The 23,291-nt window shown below is 45.2% G+C and overlaps 1 protein-coding gene across 5 annotated transcripts in view; it reads right to left on the bottom strand.

Moving 5' to 3' along the window:
- The window catches only part of LPIN1 (lipin 1), a 311,768-nt gene that overhangs the window by 112,492 nt on the left and 175,985 nt on the right, over positions 1–23,291 (bottom strand). For all 5 annotated transcript variants that reach the window (XM_069235949.1, XM_069235954.1, XM_069235951.1 and 2 more), the window contains one exon: positions 21,027–21,355. In XM_069235949.1, the coding sequence (XP_069092050.1) occupies positions 21,027–21,355 (329 nt within the window). The remainder of the gene's footprint in view (positions 1–21,026; positions 21,356–23,291) is intronic.

Here is a 23,291-nt window from a genome sequence, read left to right as displayed (position 1 = left end):
TTTCCACCTGATAAAACATTTCATTGTAGAGAACACACTGTACCAAGAGGGAATTTGTTGGTCCATATAATTTTCAACATGGAAACCCATTTTTTTTTAAGAGACACAGTAAAAATGTTTCCCGAATGGTAATGATTCTGCCAGGACCCATCTGGCCTTTTATTTCATTGGGACTTTCCTCAGTGGGCTGGAGGCCAGTTTTGAAGGCCCAGGGCTGCTGCTGATGCCTGCCACCTTCTCAGCTCTGAGACAGAGAGAAAGAATGGAGGGATGCAAAGGAGATACAAAGGGCTAGGAGAGGAAGGGATTGGGGCTGGTTGAGCATTTTTGCCAGGGTTGCTTTTGGTTCTCCAGTCCGGCCTTAGGTTCTGCAATCACTTAGGAATACTTACAAACTTCCTAATATGTGGAGGTTAAAAGAATTTAGCAGGGCTATTTCCCACCCTTCCATCAACCTTCCCCGAACCTATGCTTTTTCCCGATCTTAAGACATGTACAACTACGTAAAATCCCACCTCATTTGCAGATGAGGTTATTTATGAGGTAATTATGAGGAGTATCTGCAACCAAAACAATCTGGAAATTCTGCTACTGTCAATCCGGATTTGGGATTTCTGAAGGAAAACGCTAGTTCTGAACATCGTAGTAACACATGTGCGCTCAAAAGATTTTGTTAATCTGGTACCTTATCCCAAGCACTGCATACCCTAGAGACTCTCACAATACAGTTCACAGTAGCCTGTTCGGGCCAAAATGAACACAGAAATATACACTAGTGGATCAGGATGGACATTGTGCAGACCTCCTCAGGGGAAGGGTGGGGTAACTTGACATGTCAGCCTGGAGTTTGATACAGATAAGAATCCCTGGGCAGTCTAGTCTGGTGACAATCATTGCCTACCTTTAACACTGGAAGTTGGATATCCTAAAATGTGCAAATGCGTAATGCACAAACATAGTCATTGCTAATCAAAGAAGGCCACAAAGCACCACTTCAAAAATACAGCTTTTGAAAGTGAGCTGAGCAAAGTGCAAGCAAGGAAATGTGCGACTGTCTGTGATCATTATTCCCAATCAGAGTACAGTGAAAAAAGGATTTAGTTGTGGTAGTAGCTTCCTGGTTTTAACCCAACGGGGAGGCTTCCCATAAAGAAAGGCCAGCCTGCTGACCGGAGGCCCTACTGGTTCTCTGCACTGTGCAAGATCCTTAGCATCACATTTTATCAGCATTATCATGGCTACATGCAGATGCCTCAATGGTCCCTCCAAGGCAAGTCTGTGTTGATAAAATTAACAGGAGTTCCCAGACCCGGTGTAGACCTGACTTCGCAAACCAATATGTTGCCGTCTGATTAGTTTATGTTTAGAGTGGAATAAGTAGCCGCAAGCAAGGACTTCCACGAATGGCCAAATGTGGGAAAAGGCTGGGCCGAACAGTTCCCCGCACACAGAGAGCGAAACGGGCACATTTTCATTCACAGGAGCCTTTCTATAAATAGAAGTAGTATTCAGGCAGATCTATAATTACACCCATTACACGCTGCAGCCTGGTGGAGATGGTGCTCTAAAGAAGAGCTATGTGAGCAGGAGAGGAAACAAAATGACACCCTTCCCCCTTCTGCCGTACCTCTGCAAAATATCACCCCATTCTGCTCTCCTGGCATACCTCTCCCATTCCCGCTCCTGACCTACCTCTTCAAAGTGCGACACCATTCCCCTTTCACGACATACCTCTTCAAAGTGCACCATTCCCCCTCCTGGAATACCTCTCAATATTATGGCACTATTCCCCTCTCCTGCATACCACCTCAAAGTATGGGAACATTCCCCTCTCCAAGCATACCTCTGCAAAGTATGGGAACATTCCCCTCTCCGGGCATACTTCTGCAAAGTATGGATTCCCCTCTCCAAGCATACCTCTTCAAAGTATGGGTTCCCCTCTCCGACTATGCCTCTTCAAAGTATGGGAACATTCCCCTCTCCGGGCATACTGCTTCAAAGTATGGGAACATTACCCTGTCTGAGCATACCTCTGCAAAGCATGGGAACATTCCCCTCTCCAGGCATACCTCTGCAAAGTATGGGAACATTCCCCTCTCCGGGCATACTGCTTCAAAGTATGGGAACATTACCCTGTCTGAGCATACCTCTGCAAAGTATGGGAACATTCCCCTCTCCAGGCATACCTCTGCAAAGTATGGGAACATTCCCCTCTCCGGGCATACTGCTTCGAAAGTATGGGAACATTACCCTGTCTGAGCATACCTCTGCAAAGTATGGGAACATTCCCCTCTCCAGGCATACCTCTGCAAAGTATGGGAACATTCCCCTCTCCGGGCATACTGCTTCAAAGTATGGGAACATTCCCCTCTCCAGGCATACCTCTGCAAAGTATGGGAACATTCCCCTCTCCAGGCATACCTCTGCAAAGTATGGGAACATTCCCCTCTCCGGGCATACTGCTTCAAAGTATGGGAACATTACCCTGTCTGAGCATACCTCTGCAAAGCATGGGAACATTCCCCTCTCCAGGCATACCTCTGCAAAGTATGAGAACATTCCCCTCTCTGGACATACCTCTCCAAGGTGCACCATTCACCTCTACTGGTATACCTCTTCAAAGGGTGGTATTATTCCCCTCTCCTGGCATATCGCTTTTAAGTACAGCACCCTTAGCCTCTCCGACGATACCTCTTCGGAGTATTGTACTATTCCCCTCTCCTGGCATCCCAGCCAGAATAGCTGTTTTGTCATCTACTAACCCTGAGCGGGTGTCAGATAAGGCCGGAATTCTGCACCAAGCCCTGAAAGCAGTAGACTGGCTTTCAGCTATTCTGCACTGGACCTTCCCACCCAGTAAGGGTCAGTCTATGCTTTACCTATCAGACACCCCAGTAGACCGGACACATTACAACCCCCCTGAAGACAAACCATCCAATCAGACCTGGACAAGGCAGACCACAGCACAGACTCCATTACCTAACATTTATAAGGAGCAATAATTAAGAATAGTTAAGGATACCAGCTGATTTGCATATGTTGATGTATTTGCAAGATTTGTGGGATCCTGGTATTTTAAAAGCAGCCCTGTGTCTGACATTTGTACAGTTATCGGAGCTGGATGTATATCAATGTTCCCAATTACTATCTTAACCTGCTACAGCCTTCACCTTTCACTACAGAGTTACAGGTCATGTGATGTCACTTCCTGTGATGTCCCTGGACCAACATGCATGTGATGCCAATGCAGCTACCACTAGGATTTTGAAGAAATCACGCCACAACGTTTTATTTAAAATTTAAAATAAAATAAAAATACCAGACATGGTAAACAGGTATTCTCTGAATCGAGACGATGTTGTTTACCTTGTGCAGTAGATCTGCGTTTCTAGATGTGAATCCTCTGGTTTAAACACACACACACCGAACGCTAATCACGCTGCCTGAAACAGATGCGCTTTGAGTGGGCTCTGAAAACCGTGAAAGGCCACTTTCAGCAGGGTTCCATGGACAGACTGCTCCGTATTTTAAATACCTTGAACTGAAGAGGGCTGTGATTTTTGGAACTGAGAAATAACCACAAATGGATGCAGTATGAAGGAAGCGTATGTTTCGCATCAGACCGGGACAAGTGTTCCTTCTTAATGTTAGCAGAAGAGGGTCTAAGGGCTCACGCATCTTCCAAGCGCCTTTCAGTTTTCTATGTCAATCCACTAAGTTTCAATTCTCTGATGTGGGGACATACAAGTGCAGTGGGTTTTCTCCGTGACTGTTCTGGGTGCTTCCTTATTAGATTTGATTGTAATCTGATAGGTAATTTAATTGATCGGTCAAGAAAAAAGCTATGACTGTAATGAAGCATTATGATGACAAATTTAGTTTCAGCTTACATTACGAAATAGTCAGAGGCCATAGTAATAAATATATATATGAGAGAGAGATAGAATAAAGTTGATTTCTTTCCTAATTTAGACACCAAAACAAAGTAAATCATATACGTATAACCAGGATTTTGGATCTTATAAGAAACAATAATTCAATGCAGTTCAAGCTGTCAAATCTTTGCCACTGAGGTAGATGGGGAAAATCACTAGTGACACTCGGTCACTTGTGGGGTGTGTTCAGAGGAACCCACTTGTAGTTAAGATTGTGAAGGTCCCAGGACCAAGCTAAGACAGTCAGACCAATTTTACCTGGCTCATGGGCCCCGGGTGCAGAGGTGTCCTGGCTGTCCTTGGTGCTGAAAAGCAGGAGCCGTGGGTGCTGATGAATGGTACTTGTGACACTCAGTCACTTGCAGGTCGAGTTTGGGGAAACCCATGAGAGGTTAAGCTTGTGTGGGTCCCTGGACCAGGATAAACCAGGCTAAATAACTATCTAGCTCCGGTGTCTCGGGTCCAAAGGTATGCTTGGCTATCTGTGGTGCTGAACAAGAGCTGCAGTTGATGGCTTTACCACTGTGACGGTGCAGGTGAGGAAACATGCAAAAACTTGACAACAGAGCCATTGGTGACTTCAGATGCGGGTGTTGAAGAGTGTGCCCATTTGTTGCAACGTCAATTAAAAGTGGTGATGAATGTCCTTGCCATCCCAAGCACTGGCAGCGGTAAGGTGGAGGAGAAGCTATCTCCCCTTCCATAGGACCTGGGGAAAAAGGTAACTGGCTGTAACATGGTGGAGAGCTCGACTACACTTCCCACAATGCACTGGACCATTTGTTTTTAGACAATCCCTTGGAGGACCCAACGGCCAGTGCTGGGGGAATTGGTCTTTGGTCCAAGACAAGCCACAGTAAAGCAGTTCCAGAAAGGTTGCCACAGGTTCAAGTTATCACACCTTTGGTTTGTGCAAGTTCTTGTTGTTGCTGATGTGGGTCTTCTCTTGTCCTTTCATCACACATTGTTGCAGAGCTGAGGTTTTGGTGCCCCGGTGCTCTTTAAATGCTATATTTAGGGGTGTTAGGTTTGTGGGTGCAAGTAACCAATAGGCTACTAGCCCCAGCAGGTAATCTGCCCCTGAGCTCACACATCCAATGGGTTGTGGCACTTTTTCTACCCAGAACCCTCTAGTCTGCCGCTTTTCAAGATGGAAGAAGTCTTCCTTGGGGGTTAAAATCAGGCTGCCCACCCTAGAGGTGTGGCTAACCTTCTGGGGGTGTATGCCTCCTGACTAACTTTCCCATCTGCCCAGGTGCAAATGTGCCTGGGGACAGGGGGAGGGCTTTGTCCTCCATTGGGGGACCGCCTGATTTCATATCAGAGAGGTGTGCCCTTTGAAGTTCACCGCCTTGATGTGCCACTTCACTAGCCTTTCTGGAAGGGAGGAAGGTGTGACCTCCTTCGTGTCTAGGCCTTTGTTCTCATTCCTGGAAGCATTCACGCCTCTGCCCAGGGGGTCAGAATCCAGTCTTGGCAGCAGCAGCTGCAAGCTGGCAGCCAGAGCACAGGAAAACTAGGGTAACTTGTTGAGCAACCTCTAAAGTTGCTCTCTGGGTCCACTCCACATCACCCGCGACATGAGATTTGTGTCAGGGGTGAGAAGGCATGATGTTGGATACCAAACATGACCCAGTTTGGCAGTACCATAATGAAGCTAGCAACCTCAGGTTTGCCCAGGTGCCAGCCCATGTTATCCTACAGACCTTTGTTCACTTATAATAGTTGTTAGACTTGGCATCCTTGGCGTGGTCTCCCCTAACTTTTTGCCTCTGTTTCCCAGGTTGTTGATGTGTGCTGAACTCTGTTTTTGCTGTTTTTGTTACTCTGGGCACTTTACCACTGCTATCCAGTGCTAAAGTGCAAGTGCTCCTATATAAAATGTGTATGTAGTTGGCTTTCCATGATTGGCATATTTGATTTACTGATAAGTCCCTAGTACAATGCACTAGAGGTGCCCATGCCTGTAAATCAAATGATACAAGTGGGCCTGCAGCACTGGTTGTGCCACCCACATTAGAAGCCCTGTAAACATGGCTCTGGCCTGCCAATGCAGCGTCTGTGTGTGCAGTTGTAAACTGCCAATTCGACTTGGCAAGTGTACCCACTTGCCAGGCCTAAAACTTCCTTTTTCTTACATGTAACACACCCCTAAGGTAGGCCCTAGGTAGCCCCATGGGCAGAGTGCAGTGTATGTTTAAGGTAGGACATATACTAATGTGCTCTATATGTTATGTTTTGACAGTGAAATACTGCCAAATTAGGTTTTCACTGTTGCAAGGCCTCTCTCTCTCATAGGTTAACATGGGGGCTGCCTTTAATACTAAATGAAAGTGTAGATTCCCTTTGGGAGCAGATAGACATTTGTAGTTTGGGGTCTCTGAACTCACAATTTAAAAATACATCTTTTAGTAAAGTTGGTTTTGAGATTGTGTGTTTAAACATGCCACTTTTAGAAAGTAGGCATTTTATTGCTTAAACCATTCTGTGACTCTGACAGTTTGTGGATTCCCTGTCTGGGTTAGTTTGACAGTTGGGTTGTTTGCACCTCTCTCTAGACAGTGACACAAAGGGAGCTGGGGTGTAGCATGCATTTCCTGATGAGCCATCTGTGCTAGGAGGGAGGGGAGGAGTGGTCACTTACACATGAAAGAGCTGTGCCTGCCCTCACACAATGCAGTCTCCAACCCACTGGTGTGTGTTTGGGCCCTGGCTGGCCAAAGCAGGATCTCACAAACAAGAGAGACTTTCCTTTGAAGGCCTACTTCAAAGGCAGAAATGGGTATAAGAAGGGCACACAAAACCCTGAAAATCAGATCACTTCTGGATGTCAAGAGGAACCTCTGCCAAGGAGAAAAGCTGAAGAGAAGTGCTGCCCTGCCTGTGACTGTGCTTTGTGGAGCTATCCTTCAGTTGCTGCTTCTGCCCGTGAAAGGGGACAAAGACTGGACTTTGTTGTGCATTCCTGCTTAGGAAGAATCTCCAAGGGCTTGACCTGAGCTTGCCTCCTGTTGTGGAAGTCTCAGGGCAATCAAAGACTTCCCCTGCCACCACCTGGACTCTCAACTGAGACTCCTGCCATGTCAAGTGGTGCCCTATCCAGTTCCTAGGCCCTTGAAAGGTGAAGCTGGCAGACCAAGACTGAAAATCCACGCTCAGACCACAGTGCAGAGAAAGTTTTGATGACCTTCTGAGACGCGGCTGAGAAACGATGCGCCACCGGCCTCGCGGCTAAAATCTACGCTCCACCTGCATTGCGGCTGGAAGATCGACGCAACTAGGCTGGAGAAACGACGTGCAAAACCTGCTGATAGAGGATGTTAATGTTGAAACCAACACAGCGCTGTTTTCTGATACTGTGAAACCGGATTTTCGACGCAAACCTCGCTGGGTGCGGAAAAACAACGCAAAGCCTGCCCGGACCCGAGGTGCCTGTCTGGATCGACGCATTGATTTCTTGCGGAGAGGAAAAACAACACCCGCCGACCCTAGCGGAGGAGGAACGACACACGGTCTCGCTTGCGGGTGAGAAATCGACGCATCGTTGGCTTTTTCCAACACACACTCGCCTGTGCAGTGTTATTTTGATGCAACCCATGTACTTTTCACACTAACAGTTTTCTCACTGTTTTCTAAGGGATTTGAGACTCTTATTCTTTAAAAATTCATAATTTTACTTGTGTATGTTGGACTTTTGTCGTTTTGATCTTGTTTTGTTTAGATAAATATTCTTTAGTTTTCTAAACCAGTGTTGTGTCATTTTGTAGTGTTTTCATTGAGTTACTGTGTGTGTTGGTACAAATACTTTACACATTGCTTCTGAAGGTAAGCCTGCCTGCTCGTGCCAAGGTATCAAGGGGGTGAGCGGGGGTTAACTGAGGGTGAGTCTCCTTTACCCTGACTAGAGTGAGGGTCCTTGCTTGGACTGGGGGTAACCTGACTGCCAACCAAAGACCCCATTTCTAACAATAGCCTTCAATGGAACAGGACACTATAGGGACATGTAAGCGTGTATTTATATGTCCGCACCTTTAATATAATGCACCCTGCTGTCTGGGCTCAGGAGGCCTTCCTTAGGGGTGACTGACATATATTAAAGATAGTGTTTTGGTTATGCCACACATGGTTTGAGCATAGTTGAGTTTGAGAAGTTGGCACTGCTCCTGCAGACTGCAATGGCAGGCCTGCTGTCAGAAATGTATTTGGGTCACTCAGAGTGGCACAGTGCTTCAGGCCCTTGTGATCCCTTTAACACCCATGCCCTGGGAGCCACTGGTACCATATGCTAGGGACTTATAAGGGGCTTAAAGTACTTGCCAATTGGGGATACCAATTCACATTTACTGATTTAGGAAGAGAGCACTGGCACCGGGGCCTGGTTAGCAGGTTCTATTGCACTTTAGAGTCATAACCACCATCATGTGGAGCAAAAAATGTGGCGGTGACTAGCCAAAAAGGACACTTCCCTACATCAGGCATTTGCAAGTGTGCAATTATTTGTATTTGTAACAAACTTAAACAAAACGAAAATACAGCTTTGGAAAAAATGTAAAAATAAATGAATGGCACAGCAGCCCTGGCACTTAACTGCACTCCTTTTCAGGAGGCTGTGCGCATGTGAAGAGGAAAAAATGCTGCCACTCAGAGTGCAACACATTCAATGGACAAAGTAGGCTAACATAATGCTACTCTATGCTGTGGTGGCAGGAAGCAAATTATGAACGGGGCAGAACAATAGATGAAGAGGGCTGACCTCTGTATGTTTGTTTATCTCGTCATAAAAAAGAAATCTCAGAGAGACACAAATTATTACTTATCAGGAAGTATTCTTTAAAAGAAGCAGCTGAAGGCCAAAGTTTGAGAAAACAAAAGGGGTACTCAGTGAACTACAGTTCTGACTGACTCAGACTCTGACTCCAAAAACACAAAAATAGCATCAGCTGATTTTTCCATCATCCATCTGCACAGGATGTGACATCCCTGTATTGCCCGTCATTTATATGCAGAGGGAATAAAATCACTGGATATCCCATCATTCATCTGCACAAGAAGTAACATTGCTGGATTTCCCTCCAACACTGTCTTTAAAAGAAGAGGCCAAGCAAAAGGACTCATTTCTATCAACCATCTGAACAAGAAGGGACATCACTGAAATTTCCCATCATCCATCTGCACAGAAAGTGAAATTACTCCTCTCCAACCCAGGACCTACTTAAAAGCGTCCGCAGCACGGGCGCACACATTGGGTGTCCCACCGGCATACCAAAGGCAAGCCAGTCAGTGCCTGTCAGCATCTGTGACGCGCCCAGTACCAGAAACCTTGGGTAGTCCCCCTCTTTCGCCACTAGCCCTCTGCTACCCTTGGCACCCTCAACCCCAGCTTCCCATGCTGCTGCCTCATCACACCACAAAACACAGAGGGAGAGTTCTCTTGCACTTGCTGCAAGCTTTCATGCACTTTACCACACCCGAAACTCATCACACCCGTACAAACAACACCCAACACCCCACACCCCACTCTCTCACAGTCACGCAGTCATGCATTTACCCACACAATACCACGCACTCGCATGCACGCTCCTCAACACCCGCTCACCAAACATTCCACAGAGATCTGGGACTGCTGCACAATTATGCCCAGACCTACTTTTCCTCACAGAAACCTGGCTGAATCCCACAACGGCACCTGATATTGCCACAGACATCTCCCTAGTCTACAAGATTACCAGGCTAGACAGATATCACAAGCCCGGAGGCTTAATTGCCATCATCCACAAGACTGACATCAGTTGCATCTCCTCCAGGAACACGTCATTCACCAACATGGAATACCTGTCATTCAAGCTCCATGACACAGCCAACATTACCCTAAGCAACACTCATCTTCAGACCCCCAGGACCATGCAACAACTTCCCCAACACCTTTACCGACTTCATCACACCATTTGCCCTCAATGCCAGCAATTACATCCTGCTCGGAGATCTGAACTTCCACCTGGAAGACTATGCTAGACCCAACCCAAAAGTGCTCATCGAACACCTTGGAAACCTGGGTTTTACCCAACGGGGAAAAATATCTATCCACCTCACCGGACATTTCCTGGACCCTATTCTTACCACCTTTGACAACATCAGAGTCAACAAGCCCACACCAGTCTCCTAGTAAGACCATGTCCTCGTCGGATTCAGCATCCCTGTCCTGGTCCAACGCATACATACCACCACCAGACCAGCCTGCTGAAAATGGAAGAGCATCACTGACAAGTGTTATTGATACCACTCTCAACATTCACCAACCGGAATACAGCAACAACCTCCCCAAAGCCATCAAGAATTTGAACAATTTGATCACCTCCTGCACCAACTTCCTGGTACCCCTCAAACATAAGATACAACAAGATCTAGACTCCCGGCCAATTGGTATATGGAGGAACTCAGACTACTGAAACGCCACTGCAAACAACGGGAACACAAATGGAGAATGAGTCAGGACACTGCAAACAGGAGCATTTTCAAATCCACCCTGAGATGCTACCACCAAACGTGCCACTCTGACAGACCGCATTGATGCCAGCACAAACAGAAGTAAATAAAATATTTGCCACTGTGGCTGCCTCCAGCTCAATCACCTCCTCACACCACCTCTGGAACACTCTCACTCAATTCTTCAGCAACAAACTCACTACCATTTACGCAACTCCAACCCGCAACCGGATCCAAGACACCTTGAAAAATGTCTCCAGATTTTATCCAAAGACCAAGTGCTAACCACATGAATCATCATCACCATGAAATCCACCCAGTCAAAGGCCCTATTGGACCCCTGCCACCACCACATGTATGCTAGCAGACTGCATCTCATCAGCAACATGCTCACACCCTTTCTAAATACCTCTAACCCTTCTGAAATCTTCCAAGAGGATTTGAAACAAGCAGTTTCCCACAGCTGAAGAAATCCCCTGCGGACCTTTTAATGCTTGACAACTACAGACCAATCTCCCTGCTACCATTCCCAGCCAAGGACTTAGAGAAAATCATCACCAACAGAAGCCTCACCGAACACCTCAACAACCACTAACTCTCTTGACACCACTCAGTCTGGTTTCAGACCCAAAATCAGCATGAAGCTGCCCTCATCACCACCGCTGGATGACACTGGACAGAGGACACATTGCATCCTTCGTTCTCCTGGACTTCTCTGCAGCGGTTGACACCGTCTCCAACCCCTTACTCATCCAACGCCTACATGACATTGGAATCCAAGGAGACGCACTCTGATAGATCTACTTTGTCCTGAGTGGAAGGACCAAGCCAGTCCGTCTAGGCTAGCTTGAATCTGGTAGCACAGCGAGCACGCCTGCAACCTCATCTGCAGAGTTCATCAAGGACCGTCCTTGAGCATCGACCCTCTTCAACATAAACACGATCCCTCTTGCCAGTACCATCTGCTCCCAAAATATCAATGTCCCCACCTATACCGATGACATGAAACTTATTCTCTCCCTCATTTCAAGAATTGAGTACGCTAATCAAGTTCAATGCCTGCATTACTGTAATCGCCGACTGGATAAAGACCAACTGTCTGAAGGTAAATGCTAACAAGACCAAAATTGTGTTCCTCCGGGAAGAGCACTTCACTATAGCACTTCACTACTAGAGCTAGAACCACCACTCACCCATACCACCCACAAAAGAAAGCTCAGGATCGTTATGATTGCAAACATGTCATGTCCTCCCACGTAAATGCCATCACTCCCTCATGCTTCTGTACCCTGAAGATGACGAAGATTTTTAAATGGCTCCCAATTAGCACAAAAAAAAAACACATCACACACACCATGGCCACAAGCAAGCTCGACTACGGGAACACCTTCAGTAGCCAGATCAACAAAAAACTCACCAGAAGGCTGCAGACCATTCAGAATCATTTCAGCCTTCCATGCCACACTCACATCAAACCACACCACACCTGATGGAGTTCTGCTGCGTCCCCAAACACAAGCACAATTTGAACTCTTCACTCACACTTTCAAAGCACTACATTACAACAAGGTACCTCAACAATCTGCTTTCACAAACCTTCCACACACTTCCGATCGTCAGGGCTTCTACCTGCACACATCGCATGCATATGGAAAATCTGATTCGGCGATCAAGCCTTCTTCTGTATTGCTCCTAAAGAGTGGAAGGACCTGTCACTACCCACTTCTTGAATTCCACAAGAAGTTGAACACCTGGCTTTTTGATTAGCCCCACTAGGCCCTAGGTTTGGCTAAACTCACACCTCCTTAGCACCAGGATGCCTCCCGGGTGATAGCGCACTCTACAAATCTGCATAATATAAAATACCATAACATCAAAATAAAAAGGCACTATTGAGAGGAGTTTTGCCTATAAAGATTGGCAAAAAAGCCAACACAGGTGCAGGGGCAATAAGGCTATCCAAAAGGTGGGAGAAGAAAGAAAAATAGAAGGGACAGAGGAGAGGATAGTGTAAAATGAGAACAGGGACACATTCAAACACGTGTAAATAAGGCGACTCCATCCAAACAAACGACAGCCGATTGAATACGAACACGATTGAAGAATTATTGATGGTAATTAACTTGGTTTACGTATTATCTAAGGCTGAAAACAAGCGCTTGAATTAGGTCTATTCCCCTGTCCAGAATGTTCCTTTAACTTTACTAAAACATTTTTAGATGCTTTCATATTCCTAAGATACAAAGATGTATAGGACAAAATAATTCCCTAGTAATTTACTGATGAGTGATACTAAGGTATTAGAATCTCTGGCTTCATTAGACTGTGATGTAGACACTTGAATTGACAAAAACAGAGAATTAGATCAATCAGTGTAAAGTATACCCACTAAGTAGCAACAGCGGTTTCAAGATGAAATCTCAGTTTCTTCCTGCCATGCCTTACAACTGCATATATACATTCCACAAGGTTCTATACAGGAATCTTAAAAGCTATTAGCAGAAAAGTACATATTTGTTTCCTGAGAAACATATCGAAAGTATAAAAGAAGGCTCTTAAATCTGTGTAACAATTGGATCAGGTGGTGATTAAACTATCTGATAAAGGCAGAAATATGGTTCTCTGGCCACATGACGTGTATATATATATATATATATATATATATATGAAGCTTTAGACAACTCAGCATGAGCAAATGCTACACAGATTATCAAATGGACTATGATGACGTTCAAAGAACATTCCATGATGTGTTACTTGATTGGAGATAAAGGCCCTCATTATGAACACGGCGGTTCACACCGCCGCATTCATGCTGGCGGTCTTTCTATTGACCGCCAGCCCCCCTGGGACCCTGCGGTATTATAAACATTCTGCCGGGCCAGCGGAATGCCTGGCCGGGACATTGCCGGCGGCTCCATGCCTCTGTGCGGCAGGTGGAGCTGCACCCGTCGCGCAGATCACTGCCCGTAAATAGGGCAGTGACCTGCGCGATGGGGCACTGCACAGGGGCCCCTGCACTGCCCATGCCAAGTGCATGGGCAGTGCAGGGGCCCTCAGGAGGGCCCCAGAGCACCCCTTCCGGCAGCCTTTCCCTGGCAGGGAAACCCGCCAGGGAAAGGCTGGGGGAAATGGGATCATTATCCGAGGGGCAGCAGCACTGCCCTGTCAGATAATGATGCCGTCCACTGACAGGCTGCCTGCCGGAGGCAGCCTGGCGGTGGAGGAGGGCCGTAATTGGAGGCCCTCCCAGGCTTCATTATGTGGCGTTCTGGGCCGCCATGCTGGATGGCGGGATTTCCCACCACCTCCGGCATGGCGGCCCACACCACCACGATCATAATGAGGGCCAAAATGTCTTGAATTGGAAGAGTAAGTTTTCTTAATCAGGGTTTTCCCATCATATCATGCTTTCATTTATTACCTAAGATGAATAAACATTGCACTATACAACGGAGAAGACCGCTTAGTTCAACTCAAAGGGGTCTTCTTGGAAATGTATCTATAGAGGCAATTTTTTGTTGTCTTTGGTGAATAATCTTTCCCTCTTATGTAAGGAATCCCAAAGATTTTGTAACAAAATTATTTAGGATTGACTGGAAAGATGAATATTTTATGCTCACTTTCGATGTTAAATCATTGCGCTCAGGTGCGAGACATAAAGACTGGGTTAAAGTGTGGCAGCACTTCTTAAGATTATACCATTACAAATGATTATACACTAATGTTACAAACAACAACTGAGTTTTGTCTCAGTAACAAGATATTAATTTTCCAGGATAAACTACATAAGAATGTAAAGGGTCCTGCAATAGGAAACTGATTTTCTCAAAGCTATGTGAAACTGCTTGTGGGCTGGTAAGCTTAGCGGGTACCATGGGCCCTTGTGTTTAATGAGTACACACAAAACAAAGTCATCTGGTTGTTCTACCTTGATGATTTGTTTTTCATATGTCATGGAAGTTACAAAAAAAAGTATTATATTGTATTAAAATAATCAGTCAAAATGACTTCAATATATAGTTCTCTCGTAATAGCAGCAGTAAGGAGTTATTTTACCTAAAACTAAAATTAGGTTAAAAAAGGAAGCTTAACAGAATTATTTCGTAAACCTACTGCAGGGAATAGCATTTTACCTGTGCAAAGCCACCACACCCTGTAAATTTGAAATGGAGTATCCCTATGGGAAATTGTTAAGAGACTGAGGCAGCTGTTACACTCTTGAAACATGCAATTGAAAAAGCAGCCACTTGTCAGATATTTCCCAAAAGGGAATATTCTATCAGAGTGATTGATAATTCACCACAAAAGGTGAATCAGAAGAGTAGTGATGAATTGTTAATTAACCGGTTTTCTAAAGAGAAATCTATAAAAGAACATAGGGGGTCATTCTAACCCTGGCGGTAAAAACCACCAGGGCGAATGACCGCGGTAGCACCGCCAACAGGCTGGCGGTGCACCGCTGGGCATTCTGACCGCGGCGGTTCATCCGCGGCCAGAAACGGAAAGTCGGCGGTGTACCGCCGACTTTCCGCTGCCCTGCAGAATCCTCCATGGCGGCGGAGCGCGCTCAGCCGCCATGGGGATTCTGACACCCCCTACCGCCATCCTGTTCCTGGTGGGTCTCCCGCCAGGAACAGGATGGCGGTAGGGGGTGCCGCGGGCCCCTGGGGGCCCCTGCAGCACTGCAGGGGCCCCCAGGGGCCCGCGGCACCCCCTACCGCCATCCATGGGCATCCCTACCGCCATCCATGGGCCAATGGCATGGGCACTGCAGGGGCCCCCGTAAGAGGGCCCCAAAAAGAATTTCAGTGTCTGCCTAGCAGACACTGAAATTCGCGACGGGTGCTACTGCACCCGTCGCACTCCAGCAACTCCGCCGGCTCCATTCGGAGCCGGCTTCATCGTTGCTGGGTCTTTCCCGCTGTGCTGGCGGGCGGCCTTTTGGCGGTCGCCCGCCAGCACAGCGGGAAAGCCAGAATGGCCGCCGCGGTCTTGTGACCACGGTGCGGTCATTTGGCGGGAACCGCATGGTTAGAATCACCGCCATAGTACGGTAAGAATAATCATCACATATAGTATGCAGCTGAAGTGAGAGGTGCCCTTAGAAAATATTGGGATATTGTGGAAAGTGACACAGATTGGCCACAGGATGACAGAAAATCGTCTGGTAACTTTTGGAAAATCGATATCCCTTTGGGGTTCCCTGGTATTTAGGTATCTTAGTAAATTTAGAATTAATCATTGGCTGTGACCAGACTGTGATTTTAAATGCTGTGCCAAAAGTACTGCCTGTAGAAACAGGGAGGATAAAACAATTAATGAGATGCCACACTGACATGCGAAACAAAAGATTCTCGAATTTTTCACTTGTACATCAGACTATGCAGTCTATATTTTCCAATGCTTTGCGCAAGCCAATATGAAAAGCACTCACTTTCAAGTGAAGGCATGTATTTGAGAGCATCATAGAAACAGAAGAACAACTGATGTAAGATCAGTGTAGAATAAGGCATTCTAAATCAATGGGCTTTTTTTGCAATTAACAGAATAGAAAAAAGAATCAGGTTGAAATAGGCTGCAAATGTTATGGAAATTTGATTTAAAATAATAATTCATCATGGCACCTGCATCCCAAATGCTTTGCATTTGACAGAAGAACTAGCAGTACATCTGTAACATTGTTCTTGACACGTCATTACTGGTATATTTTTTATTATAGTCTTATAAAAAAATATATATATATATTTCAGCACTGGGCACTGTAAGGTGTTAAAGCTACTTAACAATTTCTTGTACAGGTTTATGGTTTGGAGAAAGCCCCAACAGTGATGTATATTTGCCTACTTTGGCTGGATTAGACAGCTGGACAGAAGTTGGTACACTCTATGGCACCAAAAATACTTGACTGAAAGCTGACTGCTGCTACCTCTTAAATATAACCACAGGGAAGGAACACACATTTTCGTTCTCCATTTAACTAATTTAATGCATGTTTTGCTACTATTGCACATAATCTGAATACAGTTCATGTCTATAATGTTTGGATGAATATTTTGCTGCAAAAGATGGGATTTACTTTGCCCACTTGGTTTATATCTATATTCATTGTTACTGGGAATTTCTAACGCTGTTTGATAACTTTTTATGAATAAAAAAGCTATGAATTTCACGTTTATCTATTATTTATAAACGTGTTAATTGCTGTTAGTTTATTACAAAATTGTAGTAATTCAGTTTTGATGCTTGTACATACAGGGGGAAGTGCAACATGGTGCCCATGATACTAGCAAGAGATGATGTTATCATAGTTCATGATACTAGCAAGAGATGATGTTATCATAGTATGTTTTTCATTTCTATGCACTTTCATGTCATGGATTTTCTTTTTAAATGGGTGCAACATGTTATTTATTACCATTGTTGAGTGTGGGAAAGGCCGAAGCCCCATGAAAGTGAAGTCTCGAGAGGGTCATGATGCCCCTGCCCTCCCCTAGCAATCATAATGAATAGCATATTATATTCTGCACATTACATTTAGTTTATACCACAGCATTTTTCAAGGTTTTAAAAATGATAATTTACCAAAATCAGGATGTAAGGGTTTAAAATATGTACGATAAGATCACATTGAAGAGGCCTGTGACCATAACAGGAATTGTTTCCATCTGTAAAGTAAATATAATATGCAATGTGTGAATCGTTAAGCAGTCATCTTTTCATATCAAGTTCGATATACTGTAATAAGCTGGAAAGTTACCTTTCACCGTAGGGAACATGGGTGACTGTCTTTTTTGGTACAATTGTTCCAAATTACGTGTAATTGGTCAACTATATTAATTTCAATTGTAGTGGCATAAATATGCACGTTTGAGTGTGTACTTGCGTGCGCGTTTGTTTATTTTGATAGAAAACATGAGGCAACACGAGAGAAGCCATGCGTTTACTTGCTGAACAACAGTCTTTCCATGTGATTTCCTACAGAAAGTGTGTTGTAGATATTCTTTTCTCCCACAAGATGGCATTAAACCATTTATTTTAAAAGGAATGAACCACTGGAGCTATCTAAATATAGTGTTTATGCTGGTTTCGTGGTGTTTTTGATAGCATTCTTATGGCAGGAGAATACAGCGATATATGGAGACTGTAGGAAAATGGCCCTTGTTGTAGTTAACCCCCCCCCCCCAACCTTTTGCCTGATATTGATGCTGACTTGACAGAGTGTGCTGGGATCCTGCTAACTACGCCCCAGCACCTGTGTTCTTTCCCTAAAAATGAGCCATTGTTTCCACAATTGGCACACCTCTGGCATACAGATAAGTCCCTTGTAAAAGGTACAATGGTGCCAAGGGCCTGTGACCAGGGAAGGTCCCTAAGGGCTGCAGCATGTGTTGTGCCCCTCTAAGGGATCTCTTACCTAACACATGCACACTGCCAGTGCAGATTGTGTGTGTTGGTGGGGAGAAAAAGGCAAAGACGACATGGCCACCCCCTCAGGATGCCATGCACACAAAATACTGCCTGTGGCATAGGTAAGTCACCCCTCTAGCAGGCCTTACAGCCCTAAGGCAGGGTGCACTATACCACAGGTGAGGGCATAGCTGCATGAGCACTGTGCCCCTACAGTGTCTAAGTTCATTATTAGACATTATAAGTGCAGTGTGGCAATATTACGTATATGGTCTGGGAGTTTGTTAAAACCAACTCCACAATTCCATAATGGCTACACTGAATACTGGGAAGTTTGGTATCTAACTTCTCAGCCCAATAAACCCACACTGATGCCAGTGTTGGATTTATTTTAAAAAATGCACACAGAGGGCATCTTAGAGATGAACCCTGTGTTTTACCCAATCCTCTATTATAGGACTGACTGCTCTAGTCCAGCCTGCAATTGAGAGACACGTTTCTGACCTACAGGGGCGAGGGCCTTTGTGCCCTATGAGGCCAGAAACAAAGCCTGCTCTGGGTGGAAGCCCTTCACACCTCCCCCCTGCAGGAACTGTAACACCTGGCAGTGAGCCTCAAAGGCTCAGGCCTTGTGTTACAGTGCCCCAGGGCACTCCAGCTAGTGGAGACGCCCCACCCGGACAATCCCCTACTTTTGGCAGGAAGTACAGAGAGGTAATTAGAAAAAAACAAGGAGGAGTCACCCCTCAGCCAGGACCACACCTAAGGTGTCCAGAGCTGAAGTGACCCCCTCCTTGAGAAATCCTCCATCTTGCTTTGGAAGATTAGGACCAATAGGGATAGGAATGTGCCCCCTCTCCCCAAAGGGAGTGGGCACAAGGAGGGTGTAGCCACCCTCAGGGACAGTAGCCATTGGCTACTTCCCCCTCACCCTAACACGCCCCTTAATTTAGAATTTAAGGGCTCCCTGAATCAAGCTAGTCAGATTCCTGATGACCTCACAAGAAGAAGAAGGACTGCTGAGCTGAAAACACCGCAGAGAAGAGAAGGAGACAACAACTGACTCGGCCCGAGCCCTACCGGCCCGTCTCTTGCTTCAAGAAGCTGCAAAAGAAGAGCAGCGTGTTCTGCACGTCCAGCGAACCCTGAAAAGCCTCCAGAGGACTGCCTGCATCATAGCGCACCAAGAAACTCCCGTGGACATTGAGTGTCCAACAAGAAGGAAGAAGAAACTGCTTCTAAAGGACTCCCACCTCACTCTAGAAGCGTGAGTCCTAAACCACTCTGCACCAGACGCCCACAGCCCGTGTCCAGGTGGCCCTACTAGACAGAGAGGATGCCCAGGCGATTCCGACTTAGTGTCCACCCTGGGCTGACCTCTCCACGACGACGCCTGAAGAGGGAATCCCGAGGACACCCCTGACTGCGACTAGCCAGGGCGAAGATATCGGACGCCTAGAGAAGCACTGCAACCGCAGCCCCCAGACTCTAGAGAACCCGACCACTGGTGCAGCTACGACCAGCCTATCCAGTCGGTGGCTTGCCCGAGAAGCCCCCCTGTGCCTTGCCTGCAGTGCCCAAGTGACCCCGGGGTCCCACCATAGAGTTCCATTGGAAACCTGACGCCCTGTTTGCACTCTGCACATGGCCGCCCCTGTGCAGCTGAGGGTGTGATTGGTGCCTACCAGTGCTCCTCTAAACCCTCCTGGTCTGCCCTCCGACAACGTAGGTACTTACTTGCAAGCAGACCGGAACCAGAGGGGCCCACATTACTTTGGCTCTTGTTTGACCTATGCCCCTAACCAGCCCTGTGTTGCTGATGCTGGGTGCTTGGGGTTACCTTGAACCCCCAACGGTGGGCTACCTATGTCCTGGAGACTAAACCTGTAAGTTTGTTACTTACCTCAGAAACAGTCCTTTACTTACCTCCCCTAGGAACTGTTGAAAATTGCAGTGTCCATTTTTGAAATAGCTTTTTGCCATTTTTAAGAAAACTGTATACATTGTGGATTCCATTCTACGTTCTAAGTAATACTAAGCAAAGTGCCTTTCATTGTATGTACTCACCTGCAAACTGAATCTTGGGGTTCTAGAAATAAATTTAAAAAATATATTTTTCAATATAAAAACCTATAGGTCTGGAGTTAAGACATTGAGTGTGTGTTTCTCCTATTGCTTGTGTGTGCACAGCAAATGCGTAACACTACCCTCTGATAAGGCTAACTGCTCCACCACACTACCCCAAATGGAGCATTAGTATTATCTAAACTACCGATGGTGTGCGTGATAATTCTGATGCAAGTGCCTTTCACGAAGTAACGTTTAGTTTACCACATGCATGTCAACATAGGAATAAAACCTCTATCTCCCTCAGGAAGTCCATCTACTGTGCCAGCAATATGGCTCAGCCAGAAAACGTTTTCTGCCTTAATTTTGATACCTGCATGTCAATAGTTTGTATCCCAGCATGGCCGCACCGGCAAAACGTCTTTCCAGAATCACTAAACTGAGTACCATTAAGATAGCACAGGTCAATTAGGGTGCCGACAGATGAGATGGCAAAACTGTGGTATGAAGCACTCTTAAAAATACACAAGATTATTATATGTAGATTAATAAGTGGCGACTGGAGAAAGTCCGGGCCTCATCATGGTTGGTACCAAACTGACATCTGAGCTGCCACCTCCCCTTTATTCCATACCTGAGTCAATAAAAGTGGCACCTAATTTAACCTCCAAAAAATACAGTGTAGTCATCCAGCCAAAAATGAGAAACCCTGCTTTGCCTGACTTTTCATAATTCTTATGTAAATAATCAAACAGACTTAGTCCTACTTTCCTGCCAGTTACATTCTTAGAAAGGCCATAAAGTCAGGTCAGAATGGCTTATGTTTTATAGATAATTTCTTCTCTGGTGTCAATTTGTTTTCAGGTAAAAAAACAGTTCCTCATGTTACAAAAGCTGTCTAGGTGCAGTTCCACTAAAGGCTGCTACTCTATGTGGAAATCTGGTAACATCTCTTACAAAGTACTTCCTTTTGGCTGAAACAAACATTGTTTTGCATACCGTGGTGTCTTTCATACAATAAATGGTATCTTGTGAAAGTGTATTCGATTATGGATATACAACAAGCCTCTTTGTATTATATTCTTATACAACAGAGATCATAAATCCGGCATCAAAACAAACAAGTTGTACCTTCCATGGTCCAGTGGCTCGTTTTCCTCGTCTGAACTCATCTCGATAGGAAACATGTCTTCTTCCTCAGTGGTGTCTCTGTTATCGTCTCTCTTTATACTGTCTAGTTTCGATTTCCGCCGCTTCCGCCGTCTTTTTTTCACAGAGCCACATAGGTTTGAATTCTCTGTTCCACTCTGGGACGTGTGTGTGGTGGCGGAGGACTGTGAAGACCCAGCAGTGTCCATGTTTCTCACTCTGTCTATAGAGTTCCTTTTCAGCTGGGCTTCAATTAGTGTCAGTCCCTCTAAGAGAATGGGGGATGTAGCCAGATGAGAAGGAATGAATTCCTAAGGAAAAACATTAAAAGCAAATCAATCAGACTGACATATGAACATCAAAAATTTAAAAATCATCAACTACAAGAGTAACACCATGGGGACCTACTATTAGCCAATTACAACAAGATGGGAACTAACCTCGGCCCCCAACGCTCTCCAAGTTCCAATATTTGTTTTGGTATCAGTGCCTTAGAACTGTGGAATACTTTACAATGAATCATAACCATTGTTCTTTTTGCATCGGGGAGAGAGATGCAGCAATGCAATTCCATCGAGTGCTCCATATTCAGGAACTGGTTCACTACTATTTCCCTGTGAGTAGTTGTGTCTTACCTCCAGGAATATCTTAGCTCTGGAAAGACATCAGTACGCCACACCTAATACTGAACTGAGACATAACTACTCACAGAAAATTAATATTGACCTCACTCAGATCTGGACATGCCCACTGCACTTAGGTCATTTAATGAGAAGAGAGAAAATACCATCCATCGCTCTTACTGCTTGATATTCTGCTTCCAATGTTTCTGAACACTCTTTTCTACCCACACAGCCTCATATCTACAAGAATAACCAGTTTCAGCAGCTACCCGAGTATTTATTAGTCCGGATCTTTTTCTGAATTGACCTCAAACGTGCAAATTAATCAGATTCCGAACATACTGAGATTGTGTAAGTGTATGTCAATGTAAGATGACCATATTTAGCATCTAGTGCCAGACATTTGCTGCTTGCTTATACTCAGTAGTGAAATGTAATAGCTAGTTGAGGCAAGCAAAGTTCTGCTCATGTTCTCCCCTACATTACTCCAGGCCTGGTGTTCTTTACTTTAGTCCTATAGAGATTAGCTCTGCTGCAAAAGGTGAAATTAATGTGGCTGCTGATTTCAGCATCAGGGACTCAAATAAATGCCAGGCCACAAACACAACAATAATCAAATGCCAGTATTTCCCTTTCGTTGTTTAAACCTGTCTTTAGGATAACAAAACATTATCGTGCATGGCAGCCATTATTATCTTAAAGACGAAGTAAAGACCTTGGGTGTACCCTCACGAGCAGGTGTAAACAGAGGAAAAGGCAATGGGTTACAAAGAGCTGAAGAAACATGGTCTATATCTACTAACAAACTTTCCAATGGACACAGAATGGGAAAAACCTTTGATACATCAGACTCAAGTTCAGAGCCAGCCGAGAGTGTCAGTGTAAATGTTCTCATGACTTCAAGTACACAAACCAGTAACACAGACTCCTTTGGGATTTGCCTGGATAGACTTTGAACAAATATGGTCCTTTGGGGGTTTGTAGAGCTAGCAACACCGAGGCGATTAAGAACAGAGATCTAAATCCCCAGTACAAAGGAAAGCAGTTTCTTAATGGCTGAGGTTTGCTAATACAAAGAAGTGTAAAACTTGTGCTCTTGGTATTATTCACGAAGATGTCAACATGCTCGATGGCACAACATTGTTACTCAGTTCAGAAGAAAACGGGTTATTCACGCAAGCTGTGCATTATTTCCTGCATTCAGCAATAGTAATTATCCAAATGAGTATTGCTGACATATAGAGTATACTACTGGAAAAAATCTAATTGTTCTCAATTATATTGCAGTGTGTCACGCTTTTTATTTGACATGCAGCCACAACTGCTACAGGCAATAAGCATATTATACAGCACTTAACTGACACCTTTATGTGCTCATTTGATTTGCGTTTGTATCAGACGACTAAGTATGAACACATTTTCTAAGACGAGCCTGTCTCCCTTGGTTAACTTGTTTGGCTTGGCCATCATGCTCAGTCGGAGCCATGTTTAAGCCTTTGTCTGTCGTAGTTGGATTCTCGCTTCTAGGCAATACTCCTGGTTTAGGGAAGACAGCACTTTTGTTTGTAGGTGACTAAGTCACTCCTACAACAAGTTGCAACTGTCGCCACAACCCTCTGGCTCA

Source organism: Pleurodeles waltl, chromosome 5 (genome assembly GCF_031143425.1).
Source record: "Pleurodeles waltl isolate 20211129_DDA chromosome 5, aPleWal1.hap1.20221129, whole genome shotgun sequence".
NCBI classification, from domain to species: domain Eukaryota; kingdom Metazoa; phylum Chordata; class Amphibia; order Caudata; family Salamandridae; genus Pleurodeles; species Pleurodeles waltl.
The sequence above is the reverse complement of the archived record's forward strand: the minus strand, read 5'-3'. Positions and strand labels throughout refer to the sequence as shown.